The sequence below is a fragment of the Pelophylax lessonae genome (genome assembly GCF_965119305.1).
Source record: "Pelophylax lessonae genome assembly, chromosome: 12".
In the NCBI taxonomy this organism is placed as follows: Eukaryota; Metazoa; Chordata; class Amphibia; order Anura; family Ranidae; genus Pelophylax; species Pelophylax lessonae.
In genome coordinates, this window is record NC_138779.1 from 98,491,200 (window position 1) to 98,513,802 (window position 22,603).

The 22,603-nt window shown below is 44.8% G+C and overlaps 1 protein-coding gene across 2 annotated transcripts in view; it reads right to left on the reverse strand.

Moving 5' to 3' along the window:
- Positions 1-8,389: 8,389 nt before the first annotated feature.
- Positions 8,390-22,603, reverse strand: part of PPP6R1 (protein phosphatase 6 regulatory subunit 1) — a 327,149-nt gene continuing 312,935 nt past the window's right edge. For both annotated transcript variants that reach the window (XM_082274358.1, XM_082274359.1), the window contains 2 exons: positions 14,113-14,235; positions 8,390-9,203 (listed from right to left, as the gene is read on the reverse strand). In XM_082274358.1, the coding sequence (XP_082130484.1) occupies positions 9,200-9,203; positions 14,113-14,235 (127 nt within the window). In that variant the 3' untranslated portion in view covers positions 8,390-9,199. The remainder of the gene's footprint in view (positions 9,204-14,112; positions 14,236-22,603) is intronic.

Consider the following 22,603-nt stretch of genomic DNA (forward strand, 5'->3'; position numbering starts at 1 on the left):
GAGGTAGACCAACGGTCTCCTCAAATTGCGGCCTGCAGAACCTTGCGGCCAAAAGAGGCATCCGACGATGCCATCACATCAACTTTATAAAATTTTGTAAAGGTATGAACCGACGACCAGGTAGCCGCCTTGCAAACCTGGACCACTGACGCCTGATGGCGGAAGGCCCAGGAAGCACTAAGCACCCGAGTGGAGTGCGCCTTAACAGGGAACGGAGGATTCCGACCCTTAATAGAATAAGCCTGTACCACCGTCTGTCTGATCCATCTGGAGATAGTCGTGGCAGACGCAGGCAACCCCTTTTTGGGGCCATCCGTGATCACAAAAGGTGAATTAGTTTTACGAAACGAGTCCGTAGTTTTCAGGTATATCCTGATTGCCCAAACCACATCCAAGGAATGTAACGCACACTCCTGAGGATGACTGGGCTTAGGACACAGGGAAGGCAATACAATGTCCTCATTCAGATGAAACTCTGAAACCACTTTAGGAAGGAAGGATGGATTCGGACGAAGAACCACCTTATCCCTATGAACCACCAGATATGGGGAACGACAAGATAATGCGGCCAGTTCTGACACCCTGCGTGCAGAAGTAATGGCCACCAAGAAGGCCACCTTCTGGGATAAAGTAAGCAAGGGAATCTCCCTGATATTTTCAAAGGGAGGTTTCTGAAGAACCGACAACACTAAATTAAGATCCCAGGGCGGTAAACGCACACGCACTGGCGGAGCCAGGTGCCGCACTCCCTGGATGAAATTCTGCACCAAGGAATGAGTAGCCAAAGGTTTCTGAAAGAAGATTGCTAACGCTGAAACCTGACCCTTGATAGAGCTCAAGGACAGTTTCTGCTCAACCCCCCCGTTGCAGAAAGGCCCAGATTCGGATCACCGAATAAGAACGTGGAGGAAATCCAAGAGATTCACACCACGCAATATAAGACTTCCATGTGCGATAATAGACTTTGCTGGAAGTCACCTTCCTTGCTTTAATTAGAGTAGGAATAACTGAAGTTGACAATCCCTTATCCTTCAGCACCTGGGCCTCAATGGCCAGGCCGTTAAAGCCAGCGATTGTAAAGCAAGCTGGAAGATCGGTCCGTGAGACAGCAGATCCTCCCTGAGAGGAAATCTCCAAGGAGCGTCCGCGACCAGCCTCACCAAGTCGGCGTACCAGGCTCGACGAGGTCAGTCCGGAGTTACCAGGATAACTAGAATTCCCTCCACCTCTATCCTGCGAAGAAGCTTCGGCAGTAACTTGAGAGGATGGAAAGCATACCGTAGCTGATACTGCCCCCACGGGGCGACCAGCGCGTCTGCTGCGTCCGCTAGAGGATCGCGGGCGCAAGCTACAAACCTCCGCACCTTCCTGTTGAGCCGAGATGCCAACAGATCCACATCCGGGGTGCCCCAATGGAGGCACCACTGGTGAAATACCTCTGGATGAAGAGACTATTCCTCTTGATCCAGAATCTGACGGCTGAGATAATCTGCCTGCCAATTTTCCACCCCCGGAATGAATACCGCGGAGAGAGCTGGAACAACTGTTCCGCCCAATGAAGAATGCTGGCCACTTCTATGGCCGCCAGGGCACTCTTGGTGCCCCTTGGTGATTGACATAAGCCACGACCGTGGCATTGTCCGATTGGATCCGAACCGGGCTGCCCTGGAGCTGCTCGGTCCAGTAACTCAGACAAAGTCTGATCGCTCTCAGTTCCAACACATTTATCGGTAACCTGGAGTTTATCAGAAGAAATGACTTCCTCTGGCTGAGCATCGGAGACCGAAGCCACCAGACCAGTGACTCCCTGGTCCGCTCGCTTAACCGGATCCGATTGTCCAGGGAATCGGAATTCCGATTCCATTTGAGAAGAATCTCCTCTTGGAGAATTCGGGTATGAGACTGGGCGAACGGTACTGCCTCTAAGGAGGCCACCATCAGTCCCAGCCAGTGGACGGACAGCAACATCCGAATCGTTGACTGAATCTTCTGGAGTTTCTCCGCAAGGAGAAACACTCTTGCCAAGGATGTATCCAAATTTAGGCCCAGATAGTTCAGTCTCCTGGTGGGAACCAGGGATGATCTTTGGGAAAAGCGAAGAAAACGCTGATGTCCTGCGAAAATGGGGATATGAAGATAGGCATCCTAGATGTCTATGGACGCCAGGAAATCCCCCTGATGCAGGGAGGCCACCACTGTTCGGATGGACTCCATCTCTCCCAAGACCAGAATTGGACGCACCTTGCCCTCTTTCCTGGGCATTGTGAACAGGTTCGAATAGAACCCCTGAAACTGTCCCAAGGAACGGGAACTACCACTCCTTGTTGCATCAAGTCCATTACTGCCCCCCGCAAAGCTTTTAAGCGATCCGGGAATAGTCGAATATTGGAAGGGAAGAATCGCACCGGTGGAAGTGATCGAAACTCGATCTTGTATCCCGACCGTATGACCTCGCGAACCCTTTTGTCCGGGATTCTGGAAAGCCATGGATCCGGAAACCGGTGAAGACGTCCCCCCACCCCAGAGATGGGTGGGGGCGCACCTCCAGGCTGTATCGGACTCATCTTCAGGCTTGGCTGAGCCGGACTTTTGTTTACCGGACCAGCGCCCTTTGAAACCCCCTGAAGGGGCTTTGGAGGGCTTTGTTTGTGAAACTAAACCACTGGCCTAAGGGTTGACCCTATCAGGGAAAAAATAGAGTGGAATTCCGCTTCCACTTTTCGATCCACCGGATCCCTAAAAGACGGAGCGTCCTCCAACGGGATAACAGTGGCTTTATTTAGTCTGGAAATCGGTGAGTCCACCACTGGTGGTACCGTCCATTTTTTAATGAGGGATTCCTCAAACGGATAGCGTCTAGCAAGGAGTTTGGAAATAGCAGGGGTTCGTTTTCGGACGACCCCATTTGGGCAAGGGAAACCCTTCGCCATTTTGGTAGGCTAGCTAGTACAAAAAGGAATATCAGTCTCAGCTACCTCTGCCGGTGTAACCTCAAGATTTAAGGTTTCCCGGACAGACACAACTAGTGCATCCACCACTGCTTCTTCTTGTGCTATGGCGGAGGCAGAAGCGCCCTCCTCACTGTCTGAGGAGACCGTACCTGAGACAACAGCCCCAGAAAAGGGACCTGCGGCTGCAGTGACCAGTTAAGAATCCGTATCTGAAGTATCAGATGAAATAGGGGTAGGTGGGGGTCGCTTTCTTGACCCCCGTCCCTGACAGGCCACCTCCACCCGGGATACCAAAGACTGCAAAACTGCTGATAATACATCAATCACAAGTGGGGTACTGGAGGGTCCTGCGGCCACCTCGAGGGGATCAGGTGGGGATACATGTGTGGCAGGGTCCATGATTATACAAGACACTTGCCAGCAACCAAAAAAAAAAAATAATAATTGCAAAGAAAAAAACTTTTTTTTTTTCTTTTTTCTTAGTCCCCCAGCGCAATAGCGCCCCTCAGTGTTACCTGCTTGGACCCCACAGAGAGAGAGAGAGAGAGACCCCAAGACTCACCACCTGATGCACAGAAGTTTCTATCAACCTGCTCCCAGCACTGTCTGTTACAGACAGGAAGTCTTTGGCTTGCTTTCCCGGGTAAAGGAGGCGGCTCCGCCCCTTTACACGCCTGCCGGCGCCTCCCAATTACTCCTCGAGGTGTTTGGTCATCTCAAACATGGCCGCCCCCATGCTGGAGACACAAGGCTACGCCAAAATGGCGGCCCCGCGCGACCTGCGGGAAAATGGCGGCGGCCTGTGGAGGATGGCAGCGGCTTGTGGCAAGATAGCAGCGGCCTGCGGGAGGTAGTCATCGGCCTGTGCGGCCTGCGGGAGGTGTATGGCCTGTGGGAGGATGGCGACCTGCGGGAGGATGGCGGGCCTGCGGATGGCGGTAGTCCAGGCACAGGCATCGGCCTGTACAGCAACCTTACGTATCAGGTAGGATGCTTATCACCCTATTACATGGCCATCATAACAGTAATGCCAGCCACTGACTTCAGTCATGGTCCCTTTACAGTGCCCTCATACAGTGACTCCGATAGTCAGCTCCCAAACCAAGCCTCCTGGTTCTTATACACTAAATCACCCTCAAGAGGGGGGATCTGTGACATCTGTTAAAGGATAAAGGGGAGACCCAGGATCATACCATCCCATGGAGGGGCCCACGTCCACCAACAAACCCGTCAGGGGGAGAGGGGGAACATTTTACTCACCATACCGGAACAGGCGGGCGCCAACTCCTTACAGAACCCCTCTCCACCGAGGTGGGGGGGCTGTCGACCAATACGGACGCCATGACTCAGTTTCTAACTGGTCGTCGGCGTCCAGGCGAGACGTTTAACTCGCAGGGTCAGTCCCCGTCCAGTGGGACTATGTCGCGGCCGACCCAGCGCGGGGCTAGGGCCTGCACGCGCTCGTAGTCTGACTGGGGTGACCACTGGACCTCAACATCCAGCCCGTCGCCCAGTTTCAGCATACTTGCTTGAAGATCTCACAGGAAAAACTGGAGAACACAGCTGCCTAAAAAAAAAAAAAAAAATTCTAAAAAAATCTTGCCAGGACCAAAGATCCCAGCAAGGAACTTAGGTTCTTACTCCTAACTAGACAGAAAAAACTGACATCCTGTAGCAGGAAGTGAGAGGATATACCCTCTGGGACTGCCCCTAAGGTGTGGCCAGAACGTTTTCCTTCTGCCTAGTGTCCTACTCCTGTAGAGGGCAGTATAACCCGATTTGATATTAATCAAGAGGACTGCGTCTGTCAATGAGCGACAGAGAAAATGCTTTTTCCGACACTGAGCACTGCATACCGGAAGAAAGAAGGAACAACCATACCCCACCTCCTCCACAAAGTACATGGTAGCTCAAAGGACTCCAGATATAGCACCAAGCATGGTGTAGGTATGTACGTACAATGGTGGTTAGAGGAAGGGGGTTGGCCGATCAGCTGAACTTTAATGCGCCCAGATTTTCACACAAATGTGTGTAAAAATCTGAAAGGTGAATGTCTAAGTTATTGCTTTCCACTTTTTATACACTACTAATGTGCCAGAAACAAGTCACTGGGATCCCAATGCTTTATAAATTTCAAAGCCTTAAAAGTACACATCACTAGAAGTGCCTGTGTATACGTTCTGCAAAGGTTGGGCAGCTCCTTCCAAACCGTTAGGCACATAATTAGCCAGCCCTGACAGTTTTGAAGTGTCACAAACTGGCCCATCTATTTCCACCCATTATGCAGCTATAATGGACAGTGAAGCAGTCCATCAAAGTGATGGACCAATAAGGTCATAGGCAGAAAGTACAGGCTCACCTAACCACTAGACAAAGTATCAAAACTGGTGAAAGTTTAAAGAAGGGTTTTCAGGGGACCCGCTGTGCTTTTCAAGACTACTGAAGGCACATACAGCTACTCCAAAGTGCTTCACTAAATGCAAGTGCCTAAGGTAACTATTACAATGAAAAGCGTGCTTTATGAAAATATAAGAAATTAAGTGAAAATAAAGGTTACTAAACCCAAAACAGAAAGGTAGCTTAAAGAGTTGTTAAAAATTATTTAATACACCTATGTGGGATTAAAAACAAAGATCATGTAAATCTTTTTCTCGTTGGGGAAGGTAATATGCTACATGCATCTGACTTATTGGTCAGTTATTTACAATAATGACAGTTTGATTTCAGCCTAAATGAAAAGTAGATCACCAGCCATAGAGTGTGAGAGTAATTTGGGTGGGGGGAGGGGTTATGTGGCTTTTGGAAACTGGGGTGATTCAATCTCGCTTTCTGGTAAAGATGATAGCTGTCACAGGGATAAATGATGTGCAACTCTCACACTATCTCCGAAAGGAATTATTGGGGGTCACCCAAGCAGCTGGCAAACATAAAAATAGCAAAACCCTAGCTAATGAGTAAGATTCAGGTAGAGGAAGAATGTTGCATTGCAGGGCTGGTGTAATGTAAAAACTTGTGAAATGATAAAAACTTGTGAAATGATAAAAATTAGGACGGTGATAATAAATATGCATCAAGTGAATAAATCCAAGCTAATAATAATAATAATAGGTAAATTACTGCAAAGTGTCCTTCACCAAGTGATATGAAACTGAGTTAGAAATGCATGAAAACCAGTAACAGATAATGAAAAAAGCAATATGATAAAACAGTCTTTAGTGTCAGCACACTGTGGATCCAAACTGCAGACTTTGTGTTAACATGTAGTGAATTAGAAATTAACCGTGCAAATCTTCAGTGCAAAATACACCCAACGGTGTGCAAGCCGCTCACCTTACTGCTGTAAGATAACAGCATTAAAGAGCTTTCTTTGTTGTAGACAGTCTCTTTGCGTTCAGGGTATGTGTGGTTCCTTTTGAATGCCTCTTTTTCTTAAGTGTCCCATTTGCTGCATATTAAATGCAGAAATATAAAGACTCCATTGTGCTGTACGTTAAAAATGATTTATTAAAGGTAACAAAAGTACTCAATTTTAAAATCAAGTAAGCAAATGTGACATCCAAAAGTGCCGGGCCTGTATGCAACTCACTTTTGGTATCGCGGGGCCCTAAGCGTTACGTCACAACACGTTACTTCTTTAGGGGATCCCTAATGGGGCCCTACGCGTTACGTCAAAACACGTGACTTCATCAGGGAAACCCTGATGAAGTCACATGTTGTGACGTAACACGTAGGGCCCCGCGATACCGGAAGTGAGTTGCATACGAGCCCGGCGCCCGTGGATGTCACATTTGCTTACTTGATTTTAAAAGGGAGTACTTTTGTTACCTTTAAAAAATCATTTTTAAACGTACTACACCATGGAGTCTGTATATTTCTGCATTTAATATGGAGCAAACGAGACACTAAAGAGAAAGGCATTCAAAAGGAACTACACATACCCTGAACGCATAGAGATGGTCTACAACAAAGAAAGATCTTTAATACTTTTACCTTAAAGCAGTAAGGTGAGCAGCTTTTGCACACCCTTAGGTGTATTTTGCATTGAAGATTTGCATGGTTGATTTCTAATTCACTATGTGTTAACACAAAGTCTTCAGTTTGGATCCACAGTGTGCTGATACTAAAGACTGTTTTAACAATATTGTTTTTTTCATTATCCATTATTGTAATCCATGTAATTCTCACTCCCAATTTCATATCACTTGGTGAAAGATACTTTGCCATAATTTACCAATTATTAGTTTGGATTTATTCGCTTGATGCATATTATCACGGTCTTAAATTTTATAATTTCACAAGTTTTTACATTACACCAGCCCTGCAGCGCAACATTCCTCCTCTACCTGTCACAGGGATAAGCTGTTTGTATAACACCTGACAATCTTTGAATTTGTCCAAACAAAATCTTGCTCTTAGTTACCAGCCTTTTCAGCAAAAGTGCCCCCACAGTCTTCCTTTCAGTGTGCACGTACTCAATGTCTCCATTCATTCCTATTGGTAAGCCGCACATCATGAAGGCCTCCAGTGATCCAGAAGAGTATGGCTCACCCATAGGTAAAAATGGGGCTGTGGTGTGCAAGTGCACAATGAGGAGGATGTTTAACACTGGAAAGACTGCTTGATTGCAGTTATGTGTCCAGATGGGCGGCAAACTGCGAGTGGAATAGATTAAAGGTTAGTTGTGTCAAAAGTAAAGTTGTCCATTTAATGTCAGCTCTGCTTCAAGAAAACAGTGTGTTAATCTCAAATCCCCTTAGAAGCACTGCTGCCTTTCATAGGAATAAGAGAATAACTGACTGACCTAAACATGCAGTCCAACCTTGAGGGGTGATGCCACCATTTCTATAAGTGCCACCATTTCTATAAGTGACCTAATTTTCAGGTTTTAAATAGGCAATTACAAAGCTGGGGCCCTGCCTTAATGACATTGTGTGGTATCTATATGCAAAGTGCACACTCTAAAATAAAAACTGATGAAGAAAATATCTAAATACCTCAACTGTCTTTGCAGATACAGGGAGACAATGGAAACTAATTTCAATTTTTGGTAAGTGATTTTCATCCATCTGCAGAGGTTATAAAAAAAATGTTCTATCCCTGTTTTTTTTCATTTACTTAAAATTTTGGAGAATTAAATAAAATAGTCTGACGCTCCAGGACAAAAAAAAGAGCTTAATTCACCAGCATCTGCCGTAAGCAAATGCATCCATTTTAAAATGACTGAGCCTTCAATTCTTGATGATCACCTATAGAACCTTTCAATGGTAAGTGTAACAAAAATATATTTATTCTGTAACACCAATTATTCATGCATTATATATTGTACTCAACACTCTGAAGCAGAAATATCTACTCAGCAGAGTAATTTGCAAAGTAGTAAGAAGGTTAATGCTATAGCGATCTTTTAGGTTTATGAAGCACAATATACACAGGTTGGGTAATGTTAATCTTAATACATTTTAATGGGTCACATGTTTATGGGATGACAATAAGGCACTGCTAAGGGTACTGAGAATCTAACAGCTCTGGATTGAAGAATTTTCATTAGGCTTTTTTGGTAACTACTTTACAAAAGCTAACAAAGATAAGAGAATGTAATGCCTATAGATATATTACAAACTGTCCTGACAGTGTCAAAGGTCAAGTTTACATTTTATCAAAAGGCATTAGACAAATGCATTTGCAACAGGTGGAAATAACACAACTGTGCAAAGCACAATGCAGGAGATATTACCTTGTGACCAAACTACTGCATGGCACACGTCTGCATAGAGATCTACTTGATTTTTGGGGGGCTGGAAAAAGACATAAGAATCATTTGGTATTATCTTCTTGTGCTTAAGCCATGTTACATTTCGGACATCTGAATGCGTAAAATAAAATAATTTAAATATCATTCATTTTTACTTTAATCATTTACTGCTGATGATATATCATCTGTGGGAAAATATACACATATATGTACTTGTGTGTGTATATCTACACAAACATACACACATTATATGACAGCCATACATTCCTGTGGCAACAAAAAGGGGGTCAAAGGTTGTCCATTTGTCTCTTGCTTGTACAATCCATACTGCTCTTGTACACAAGGGATGAAAGAGTATTTGTTGTACTATCCCACTCTTCCTTTGTAAGAAGGTAAAGGCTTGGCCTTGACCTGTTTTGTTATCTGTACGAAGACTCAAAGCAGATCTTTGGATATGCAGTCATCTGTTTTTGATGCCAGAGGAAGAATACAATGTTTATCTGAAACAGAAACAAAAATTAATACAGTGATTTAAAACCAGTAACATACTACTTGTGAATTAATTTACTGAAATCAACATAATATGCTATTTCTCTACCTTTGCCTACTTTTCCTAAGCCTCTGTTTACATGTAGGCGCCCTGGATCGTGGGCAGAATCACGGCGATTCTTCCTGCGATCTTGAATCGCAGCAAATCACTGGACTCACTTGCGATCTACATCACTTCCAATGGCACCCGGTGGCTGCACGATTTTGCTGGGATTGTCGCCAGAAATTATTTTAGGCGACAGGCGTCCCGCGATTCTGTTTGCGATCCGGGATGCCTACATGTGAATGGAGCCTTAAGATCATTTGGACCATAATTAAAAAAGAAAATTATAAACTATATTTGGCTCTCACAATATATATATATATATATATATATATATTTCAGAAACAAATTTTAACTCTTTTGCTTTCAGATACTTTTTTGTTTCACACGTGCACTAATACAGGTCCCTCTCAAAAAATTAGCATATTGTGATAAAGTTCATTATTTTCTGTAATGTACTGATAAACATTAGACTTTCATATATTTTAGATTCATTACACACAACTGAAGAAGTGCAAGCCTTTTATTGTTTTAATATTGATGATTTTGGCATACAGCTCATGAAAACCCAAAATTTCCATCTCAAAAAATTAGCATATTTCATCCGACCAATAAAAGAAAAGTGTTTTTTAATACAAAAAAGTCAACCTTCAAAAAATTATGTTCAGTTATGCACTCAATACTTGGTCGGGAATCCTTTTGCAGAAATGACTGCTTAATGCGGCGTGGCATGGAGGCAATCAGCCTGTGGCACTGCTGAGGTGTTATGGAGGCCCAGGATGCTTCGATAGCGGCCTTGAGCTCACCCAGAGTGTTGGGTCTTGCGTCTCTCAACTTTCTCTTCACAACATCCCACAGATTCTCTATGGGGTTCAGGTCAGGAGAGTTGGCAGGCCAATTGAGCACAGTAATACCATGGTCAGTAAACCATTTACCAGTGGTTTTGGCACTGTGAGCAGGTGCCAGGTCGTGCTGAAAAATGAAATCTTCATCTCCATAAAGCTTTTCAGCAGATGGAAGCATGAAGTGCTCCAAAATCTCCTGATAGCTAGCTGCATTGACCCTGCCCTTGATAAAACACAGTGGACCAACACCAGCAGCTGACATGGCACCCCAAACCATCACTGACTGTGGGTACTTGACACTGGACTTCAGGCATTTTGGCATTTCCCTCTCCCCAGTCTTCCTCAAGGTCCGGTCACCTCTTCTCGTTGTGCAGCGTTTTCTGCCACACTTTTTCCTTCCCACAGACTTCCCACTGAGGTGCCTTGATACAGCACTCTGGGAAAAACCTATTCGTTCAGAAATTTCTTTGTGTCTTACCCCCTTGCTTGAGGGTATCAATGATGGCCTTCTGGACAGCAGTCAGGTCGGCAGTCTTACCCATGATTGCGGTTTTGAGTGATGAACCAGGCTGGGAGTTTTTAAAAGCCTCAGGAATCTTTTGCAGGTGTTTAGAGTTAATTAGTTGATTCAGATGATTAGGTTAATAGCTCGTTTAGAGAACCTTTTCATGATATGCTCATTTTTTGAGATAGGAATTTTGGGTTTTCATGAGCTGTATGCCAAAATCATCAATATTAAAACAATAAAAGGCTTGCACTACTTCAGTTGTGTGTAATGAATCTAAAATATATGAAAGTCTAATGTTTATCAGTACATTACAGAAAATAATGAACTTTATCACAATATGCTAATTTTTCTGAGAGGGACCTGTATGTTGTACAACTGTTTATCCACTCAATATGTTCACCAATTCCAGCTAATAGAAGCAATCACTTTTATTACAGAGTTTACCTATATCCTGATATTGATGAGCTGTAATACTTATGGCGGTAGCAGGAACAGTGTTAAAGTGACACTGCCCAATATCCCATTATAAGGACCTCGATACGGGTCTCTTCCACAATCCCCCATTGCCGACATGAAAATACCTGCTCTCAGTGTCTAAAGATTGCAGTGTAGTCATCCTCTACCATATGCGACATTGCTCAGGGCTTTAAATTTACCACCAGAATCTAGCACTATTGCATGGGAAGACATCACATGCTCATCCAAAGCAACAACACTAGATATTTTATGCCAGCTGAGCTTGTGGAAGGAGCTGCAAAGGAGTGCTGGAGAGGCAACAGTGGGTTAGTGGATATTTTAGTGTCACCTGAAGGCCTAGTTCTGCACATATTTTCAGCACCTTGTTGGCATGTTACCAGGGCAGCAGTAGATAAGAATGGGGAAAGAGAGTCATTTAATTCTAGGCAGATATCGAACACTATTTAATCCAGTTGTGTGTATTTTCTAAACAAGTACCTGAATATCCTGTCCTGTATATCCCCTGCATATATGTTCTGTATTATCCCCCATAGTCACACAGACTGAAAAAAATGAGAGTTAGCGCTCTAAACCAATCAGGCTTTATTGCTTTGTAGAGTGCTGCAAAGTACAAAAAAGCCCCGTGAACATGCTTAAAGAAGAAAAGATTAGAGAGATGGCATCTCCAGTGTGTGACTGCTCTTTCACGGTCCAAACACAGGCTGAGGTGTGTTCTAGACCAGGCTATGCGGTCTATTATATTGTGTAGTCTTGCAGGGAGGTCCAAAATCTGCTGTCTGGTTTACAGAGCGGGATGAACAAAGCTTAAAATTCTTTAGCACGTAAACAACTGCATCAGTACAATTGACAACTAACACTCCTACACTAGTCTCTTAGCAATGTCATGGTAAGCAGAATGCACTCCTAAAAAACAGGATTTAAAAGGACACTTGCAAAATATATAAATTCTTCATAATTTGATAAAAAAAATGATTACAGGCAGTGTTAAACTTGTCATTCCTACTCGGTTTTAGACCCTTGAGCCACATTTATTAGCCATTTGCAAATGACGATTGTGTTGCCCCACGGACACTACTTAGATTCAAACTTGCATTCCAAAATGAAAGATGGAGTGGGAAAATGTTGAATCTAATGCTTTCTATAGGGTAATACAGACATTTGTTTTTTTTTATACTCACCGTAACGTATTTCCTCAAAAAGAAGAACATATCTCATATTCATTTTGGCCGTAAAACGCATTAGGGCTAGTATGTAATATAAAAAAAAAAAAGGTCCTGTGGTACCCTATCTTCTCCCCCCCCCCCCCTGAAATCTAAAAAAAAAAAAAAAAAAAAAACCTTGAGCTAAAGTCATTGTAAAATCATGTAATCCGCACTGTAAAGGGATTGTATAATGTCCAGTGTGTGTCTTTGTGCAACATTATTGTGGAAAATACCTTATTTACAGCGCTGCTGGGTGCTCACATGACCTGCCGCAGTCTCCCTTCCCGCTCTGAGCACTTCAGAGGGAGGGGCTGCTGAAGTCAGCCGGGAGGAGAGGAGGAGAGCTCAGACTGGTCACGTGAGCGCCCAGCGGTGCTGTAAATTAAGGTATTTTACACAAAAATCAGTAACAAAATGGCCCTTTCCCCTACCTATATAACACAGCAAGGAGCACATGGGCAATGCATGCAAAACAAAACCAGAGACATTCTCTGTTCAACTCACCAACCAAATTAACCTGTCTACCAGCATGTGTTAAAAAAACAGTATTTTATGGGGAAAATAACAGTAATTAAGATATGCAGTGCTAAGAAAGCTAAATCTCATTCAGTTAGGGTACATCTTTCTAATAACAAACTAATGGAATTTTTTTTCTAGTTTTGAATAGAGTGGAGGGTGGATTAAAAAAACCCTAGCTTTTTATTTGTGTTTGTCTGTGTCCTTTTCTTTCTTTTGTCCTGATAACATTTACACAGTGTGAAAGTGAAAGAAAATCACACATTTTGAGTCGTCACCAGACCAAGAATAGATGGGAAATCTTCCAATGGCTTTCAATCATGTTATGCCCTAAATATAAGTGTAATATTAAGTAAAAAGTGAAGTTAGCCTTTAACTTGATCAGATGAAAACAAAAGCTGACTGGTTGCCATGAACAGTTGGTCCAGATTCCCTCTACTCCAGTTTTGATACATTCGCTCCATTATGCTCCACATTAAGGCTCCTTTCACACATTCCGCTCCATCGGCGGACTCCATTTATCTCAGCGGGGGCTCGATCTGTCGATCCCCCACTGAGCAGGCGGATGGCAGCTGTGTGCGGAGACAGCTGTCAGGTCCCGCTGTTCTCTAAGGGGGAATCGGATGGGAATGGACCGTCTGTGCGTTCTCATCCAATCCCATCCGATCCGCTGGACGGATGGAAAATAGGGTTTCCATCTGTCCAGATTTGACGGACATGTCTCCGCTGACATCCGATGCCCCATAGAGATGCATGGGGCATCCGTTCAGATCCGCAAAAAAAAACTGACAGGCGGATCTGAGCGGTCTGCCTGTGTGAAAGGGGCCTTATGAAAGACAGATTTAATATATTTTATAAAAGTACAGTAAGTGAAACTATTTTTTTTCAAAATGTTTTAATTTTTTTTTTTTTAGGAAGGAAGAAAGGCCTAACATTTAAAAGAAAGCTCCATCTGTCTGAAAAAATATATAAAATTATTTGAATATATTATATGACTTTGTAATTGTCAAACTATCGCGGAACTAAAAAAAATCCTGAAACCTAGCCTGGGAAAGAGCGGGGGTGCAACAGGCTGGTATTGAGATAGTTAATCCCTAGAGCAGTGTGTGAAATTCTAGTTTCCCTTAAAAATCACAGAAGTAATCATTGATATAGGTAGAATATTAGGCCCCCCAACTGTGGTGGACTAGGTTTGTAAGCATAATGCTAAAAATCTTTATGAGAATAATACAAGCTGTAAATGTGCTATGTAAATTACTGCCTTCTTACCGAATTTCTGGTTGTTTTTCATTAGAGTTTGTATCTAAACTGTCATTTTCTAATTTCACGCTCCGCTGTTTAGATTTTTCTAAATGATCCATCTTCGAGGTAGATGGGGCCGTTTCTTCCACCCTATGCAACAAGAGAAAAAGCAGTCAGCTATGCAGGACTTCTTTCATGGGCGATTAAAACAAATGCCTTGATTTCAGTGGTGGAAGCTTTATGCCTTTGATTTCAGTGATAGAAATCATTCATAACAAAATGATACAGTGCACCCCCTAGAAGAAAATATAAATGTATAAATGTGACCAAAAGAATGCTAAATGCTACATTTTATGTATATAGGTGCACTCAGTGGGACTTACTACAGGAACCAAAGTTACCATTGTACTTTATAAAGGTCTAATAGGGCATGTATAATACATCCCTCCTTTTGCCATTGATTGATTTGCTTTATGCTTCTATCTTCTTTGCTCAACCATGTCAACAAATATGGTTTGTAATTAGTTTTTTTAAAGTTGTCTTGAGAGTTTCACACTATCTAGAGTAGAGTATCTCATTCATACAAGTGCTGGAACCATACCAGACTTTCCAGCAAATGCAAATTTCCATTTTCAATTCGACTCACGATTCTTGCTGCCATGGAAATAATCATTGTGTGTATATGTATGTATATATATATATATATATATATATATATATATATATATATATATATATATATATATATATATATATATATATATATATATTAGGGATGCACCGAAATGAAATTCTTGGCCGAAGCCGAAGCCGAATAATAATAAAATGCTTGGCCGAAGGCCGAATACCGAACGCGGTGTTTCGCATTTTTTAACATAAAATATGCCCATTAGCGTGCCCCTTAACATAAAATATGCCCATCAGAGTGCCCCTTAACATAAAATATGCTCATCAGAGTGCCCCTTAACATAAAATATGCTCATCAGCATGTCCCTTAGCATAAAATAAGGGGCACGCTGATGGGCTCATTTTATGTTAGGGGGCACTCTGATGGGCACATTTTATGTTAGGGGGCACTCTGATGGGCACATTTTATGTCAGGGGGCACGCTGATGGGCACATTTTATGTCAGGGGGCACGCTGATGGGCACATTTTATGTTAGGGGGCACTCTGATGGGCAAAACAAAACATTTAAATCAGCATTGCTCTTAACATAAAATATGCCCATTAGCGTGCCCCTTAAAATGAAATATGCCCATTAGCGTGCCCCTTAACATAAAATATGCTCATCAGCATGTCCCTTAGCATAAAATAAGGGGCACGCTGATGGCCACATTTTATGTCAAGGGGCACTTTATAGGGCACTGTGGCAACAACATATGGCAGTCTGCACACTAATGCTTGTGCAGCTGCCAGCAACTGTATTCTTCTCTCCCAAATGTGCTCAGCTGCACATCACATACCTCTATAACTGCAGCCAGAGCCAAATGCCGCAAACAGGGGGGGCGGGGCGTGAACCAAGTGTGAAGGAGCCGCCAGTCAGGAGCAGGGGGCGGGACGCGCGCGTGACGTCACACCCCCCTACGCGGCCGGACAGGACACCAGTGGGAAGGGAGCCGCGAGCCGCGGTCAGGGCGGAAGCTACAGAGAATGCATACATATCAGAGGGTTACTGCAGAGGACATAATAGAGGACCGCGAGCCGCAATGAGGTGAGAGACATTGTTCGGCTTAAATTATTCGGCCTTTTGATTTATTCGGCCGAACACCGAAAGTGCCATTTTCCCTATTTTCGGCCGAATAATGTTCGGCCGCCGATTATTCGGTGCATCTCTAATATATATATATATATATATATATACATACATATATATACATACATATATATACACACATATATATACACACACACACACACACACACACACAAAGTTCCTTAAAAAAGTATTAATACCCCTTCCAATTGTCCACATTTTGTCAAGTTATGCATGAATACAATGCATGCCAAACTTCTCAGATATTTTAGTGATCGACCGATATCGTTTTTTTAATGCCGATATTTTGGTCATCGGCTATCGGTATCGGTCGATATTTTTGGACACGTAAAAAAACGTTTTTTTTCTTTTTTTATTCCCAAAGGTACTCATTGTGGAGGGATCTGGGGGTTTAAAAGACCCCAAACCCCTCCCCGGCACTGAAAAGCATTCAAAACGCCAAGCTTGGCTGTTTTGAATGGTGTCAGTTTTTATTTAATTTGGCGCCAAGTACCCGGAAGTGATGTCCTGACATCACTTCCGTTTTTTTTTTACATGGAGACCCTATCAGAGCCGAATGCGGCTTTGATCGGGTCTTCTCTTCGGGAAGGGGGGGGGGGGGGCGTATGTATATATATATATATATATATATACACATACACACATACATACACACACACACACATATACACAGTATCTCACAAAAGTGAGTACACCCCTCAAATTTTTGTAAATATTTTATTATATCTTTTCATGTGACAACACTGAGGAAATTACACTTTGCTGCAATGTAAAGTAGTGAGTGTACAGCTTGTATAACAGTGTACATTATCTGTCCCCTCAAAATAACACAGTCATTCATGTCTAAACTGTGGCAACAGCGAGTACACCCCTGACAACGTTCGTATTGGGCCCAAAGTGTCAATATTTTGTGTGGCCACCATTTATTTCCAGCACTGCCTTAACCCTTTTGGGCATGGAGTTCACCAGAGCTTCACAGGTTGCCACTGGAGTCCGCTTCCACTCCTCCATGACGACATCACTGAGCTGGTGGATGTTAGAGACCTTGCGCTCCTCCACCTTCCGTTTGAGGATGCCCCACGGATGCTCAATAGGGTTTAGGTCTGGAGACATGCTTGGCCAGTCCATCACCTTTACCCTCAGCTTCTTTAGCAAGGCGGTGGTCATCTTGGAGGTGTGTTTGGGGGCATCATCATATTGGAATACTGACCTGCGGCCCAGTCTGCTCTGGATGCCCCACAGATGCTGAATAGGTTTTAGGTCAGGGGATCATGCTCTGCTTCAGTACGTCACAGTACATGTTGGCATTCATGGTTCCCTCCATGAACTGTAGCTCCCCAGTGCTGGCAGCACTCATGCACTACCATGCTTGACTGTAGGCAAGACACACTTCTCTTTGTACTCCTCACCTGGTTGCTCCCACACACGCTTGACACCACTATCTGAACCAAATACGTTTATCTTGGTCTCATCAGACCACATGACATGGTTCCAGTAATCAATGTCCTTAGTCTGCTCGTTTTCAGCCAACCGTTTGCGGGCTTTGTGCATCATCTTTAGAAAAGGCTTCCTTCTGGAACGACAGCCATGCAGACCAATTTGATGCAGTGTGCGGCATATGGTCTGAGCACTGACAAGCTGACCCCACCACCCCTTCAACCTCTGCAGCAATGCTGGCAACACTCATATGTCTATTTCCCAAAGACAACCTCTGGATATGATGCTTAACACATGCACTCAACTTCTTTGGTCGACCATGGCGAGGCCTGATTGGAGTGGAGCCTGTCCTGGTAAATTGCTGTATGGTTTTGGCCACTGTGCTGTAGCTTAGTTTCAGGTCTTGGCAATCTTCTTATAGCCTAAGCCATCTTTATGTACAGCAACATTTTTTTTTTTTCAGATCCTCAGAGTTTTCTTTGCCATGAGGTGCCATGCTGAACTTCCAGTGACCAGTAAGAGAGAGAGCGAGAACACCAAATTTAACACCTGCTTCCAATTCACACCTGAGATCTGTGGGGCATCCAGAGCAGACTGGGCCGCAGGGCAGTATTCCAACATAACGACCCCAAACACACCTCCAAGACCACATATCTAGTACAATCTCAATATTTGCGGATGATACTAAACTATGCATGCCAATATCTTCTATACAGGATGTGGAAACCTTACAAGCGGACCTGAACAAAATAATGGGGTGGGCAACTAAATGGCAGATGAGGTTTAATGTTGAGAAACGTAAAGTAATGCACTTGGGCGTCAGAAACATGAAAGCAAGCTACTCACTAGGGGGGAAACCTACTCACACAAATCAGTTTACCGCCTTTAAGTCCAGAATTTGACGTACCTTGCCTTCCTTCCTGGGGACTGTAAAGGGGTTTGAGAAAAAAAAACCCTGAAAATGTTCCGAAGTCTGAACCGGAACAATCACCCTTGAAGTAACAAGTCTTGCACTGCCCCAAAGAGACCCTGTAAGCGATCTAGGGACAAGTGCAGGTTGAAAGGGAAGAACCTTTCCGGAGGATAAGACTGAACTCGATCTTGTAGCCTGACCGAATAACTTTGTGGACCCACTTGTCCTGTACCAGGGAGGTCCATGGATTCTGAAACCAGCGAAGATGTCCCCCGTCCCCAGATACGGATGAGGGCGCCCCTGCATGCAGAGGCAGCCTTGTCCCCAGGTCTGGAAGAGCCCGCTTGTGGCTTGCCAAAGCAGGTCCTCTTGGAACCTCTGGTGGAGGCCCTGACTTTTGATCCCTTGTCTTGGGACCCTGACACACAAAAAGGACTCTTATGAGCCGAGGAGAATGGCCCATGTCTACAACGAGGCACCTTGCCCTTGGTAGCCTGCGGAAGAAGAGTACTCTTACCCCGTGTGACCCTTAATGATGTCATCCAAGGAAGCACCAAACCGGCGATCCCCTACAAGGGGGAGATCAGATAAGGCCTTTTTAGAAGTCTGGTCCGCAGACCAGCAGTTCAGCCAGATAATACGCCGAAGGACCACTGCTGATACACACAGCCTAGAAAACAAATGAGGCCGTAGCCAAACTGGCATCACAGAAACTGTAGCCCCTGGACCAGCTGATCCGCCAGCTCCACAAAGACAGGGGGAAGTTATTTCTCCTCCAAGTCCCGCCTTTAAAGTTTAGCCTAATCAGTCAGAGTTTGCGACACCAGGGCAATAGTAAATGCCGGCCTAAGTGCTGAACCAGCCACGGTAAAAATATGGGGGACCAGAGCCTCCGCCTTCCTAACCATCTGATCTTTGAAGGCTGGGGACGTCTCAACCGGAATTAAGGTAGCTTAATTAATCTTTAAACCGACAGAGTCCACTACAGGTGGGACAGTCCATCTTTAACGCAGTTATCTTCATAAGGACACCACAAGCAAAAAGCGTTTAGGAATCACTGTTTTGGACAACCCTACTGTTTTGTGGCATTGTTGTCAAAGCGGAAAAGGTAACACCCTCGCCGCTTTGGAGGGCCTGTGGGTACTAAAAGGGGCCGGCTTCTCCAGCGCAGCATCAGCCGCAACCTCCATTTTCAAAGTGTCATGCACTGACAGTGCATCCACCAGCACCTTTTCATGTGTGGGTAGAGGAGCAGAGGAATTATCCTCACTATCTGAACACTCAGGGTGCGTGGAGGCAGACCCAGTAGGGTCGCAATATACCAAGCTCACCCCAAAAAAATAATAATCAGAGGCCACCACTGCGAACCCGCAAAGGGGACGCCGACCAAGGGCCCACGAATGGACCGCCTCTTGCACCTCTCAAAAAACAAGGGGGTCGTCCTCACATACAGGGCATATTATGAAATAGCCCCCTTAAAAGGGGCCACCTGCCGGAACGTGGACGTACCCTGATGGTCCTGCAGCGCTAAGGGGCAGGTGCCCCACACACTAATGGCAGCAAGGCTGTCATTCACAAATGAAGCACCCCCACAGTGCCGCCCCTTCAAAGGGAGGTGCTAAGCTCACCAAATGGCCTAGCAAGCCGTGGCCTAAATTGTTGTGGTGGCCCAGCAGCAAGTGCACGGAACCTCAACCCGGCAGATGCACAAAGGAAGAGCGGGGGCTTCAGCTAAAAGCACTGGGGCAGCCCCCTAATGGAAGTGCCCGACTCGGCCGCATGGCCTAGAAGGCTGCAAAGCCAAAATTTTTGTGGGTGCCCAGCCGCTTGGACGCGAGCCCCAGTGGAGCCGACCACCCAGGGGCAGCGGAGGGGAAGTCGGATGCCCAAATGGGAATCAGTGGTCTCAGCCACCCTCACAGATGCCGCGACCTAAATTTTCAGACCGATCCGGCCGCAAGAGGCACGAACCTGATGTTAAACCATCCGATCCCCCAGCCCAACAACTGCCACAGAGCGCCCAGAGAACATCTCTGTCCTAGTCAAAAACCCCCAGGATGGCAAGGAACTCTGCTCAACCCCCAGTAACGCATTAGGAAAACCCGGTCAGCAGCAACTCCAAACAGCCCCCCTTAAAGCATGTGGCAACAGCCAGCTCATAACCTAACCCAGGAAAGGGGGCAAAAGACCCACAGTGAACACCGAAATTTTAGAGGGGCTGAGGAGGAAGGAGGGGGGAACCCGGAGGTCCCACCATTCCAGGGAGGGGCCCACATCCACCCCAAAACCCTCCCAGGGCTTTACATTTTTTTTTTCTTACCGTATATACTTGAGTATAAGCCGACCTGAGGCACCCAATTTTACCACAAAAAAAGTGGGAAAACGTATTGACTCGAGTAGAAGCCTAGGGAGGGAAATGCAGCAGCTACTGGACAACCAAAAAACACAAAACAGGGGCTGCAGGCATGGTACAGGAGATGCAGGGCTGTGGGCGTGGCACAAGAGACGGTACTGGCGTGGCACAAGAGACGGTACTGGCGTGGCACAAGAGACGGTACTGGCGTGGCACAAGAGACGGTACTGGCGTGGCACAAGAGACGGTACTGGCGTGGCACAGGTGATGGTACAGGCGATGCAGCGCTGCAGCCATGGTACAGGAGAACGTCCTGTACCATGCCCGCAGCACTGCATGAGGAAACACAGGGGCTGCGGAGGAGTCTCACTTACCTGACGGTGAGGCGTCTAACGTTTAACCGCTTGCCGACCGCCGCAAGTAGATATACTGCGGCGGTCAGCCCCTCACAGGCAAAGTGACGTATATATACGTCACTAGCCTGTGAGGCTCTGGGGAGCGAGCGCGCTCCCGCGCGGTCACGGACCCCCCCCCCCGCGCGTGTGACCGGCGGACCCGATGTCCGCCGCTCACTCTGCGATCGTCGGGGAGAGGGAGAAAGGCAGGCAGCTTGTGTAAACAAGCTGCCTGTCATTCTCCCCTGTGTAGAAACACTGATCATACGGTTCTACTGTGTAGGACCGTTGATCAGTGTTACTACAGCTCAAGCCACAGCCAATCCCAGTTAGAATCACGCCCCTAGGGACACACACAGCCCCTCCCTCTCAAATAAAGTTAACCCCTTCACTGCCAGTGTAATTTTACAGTAACAGTGCATATATATATAGCACTGATTACTGTAGAAATGTCACTGGTAACCCCAAAAGTGTCAAAAATGTCAGTCAAGGGTCCGATCTGTCCGCCCCAATGTCGCAGTACCACAAAAAAAAAAAAAAAAAAATCGCAGATCGCCGCCATTACGCGTTAAAAAAAAAAAACAACAAAAATGACAAAATTCTTTCCCTTTGTTAGTAAACGCGATAACTTTTGCGCAAACCAATCAAAATACGCTTTTTGCGATTTTTTTTACCAAACATATGTAGCATAAAACAAATTGGCCGGAAATGTTAAAAAATTTTGATTTTTACTTTTTTTGTGGGGGGAATTTCATATAAAAAAAATTTGAAAAATATTGTTATTTTTGCAAAATTGACGCTCTTTTTTTGTTTGTTTATAGCGCGTGATCAAAAAAAAAAAAAACGCACAGGTGATCAAATACCACCAAAAGAAAGCTCTGTTTGTGGGAAAAAAAAGGACGTCAAATTAGTTTAGGTACAGTGTCGCACGACCGCGCAATTGTCCGTTAAAGTCACGCAGTGCCGAATCGCAAAATACCCCCTGGTCTTTTAGCAGCCAAATCCTCCGGGGCATAAGTGGTTAAAAATGGCGCTGCCCAGTGCCAACAAGTCACCGCAAATGCGCCGCCGAGGCTCTGGAAAGCCGTACACGTTCAGCTATTCCCGGATAGACGGCGCAACCGCAGTGACGTGTTGGCGCCGGGCGGCGCCATTTTTAAAAGGTAAGTGCGCCAGAGATTCAAGTATAAGCCGAGGGGGGCTTTTTCAGCAAAAAAAACATGCTGAAAAACTCGGCTTATACTCGAGTATATATAGTATTTATTTTTCTTTTTATTTTTACACTGTCCCAATGTTTTGATCACTTTTATTCTTATTACAAGGAATGTAAAAATCCCTTGTAATAGAAATGGGCAGGACACAAGAAAAAAAAAATGGATTTTGTCTTATGGTAAATTCCTTTTCTCTGATGTTCACTGATGGACACAGCTCCTTATCTTCTTGATCCTTGGGTTTATGCTGCCCCCTACAGGAGTAGGAAACTAGGTGGGAAAAAGTTTTGACTATGCCTATAGGGCAGTCCCAGAGGTTATACTCCCACTTCCTGCTATAGGTCTTCAGTTTTTTAACAAGCAGTGTCAGAAGAACATATAACCCAACTCAATAGAAGGGCGGGTGCTGTGTCTGTCAATGAACATCAGAGAAA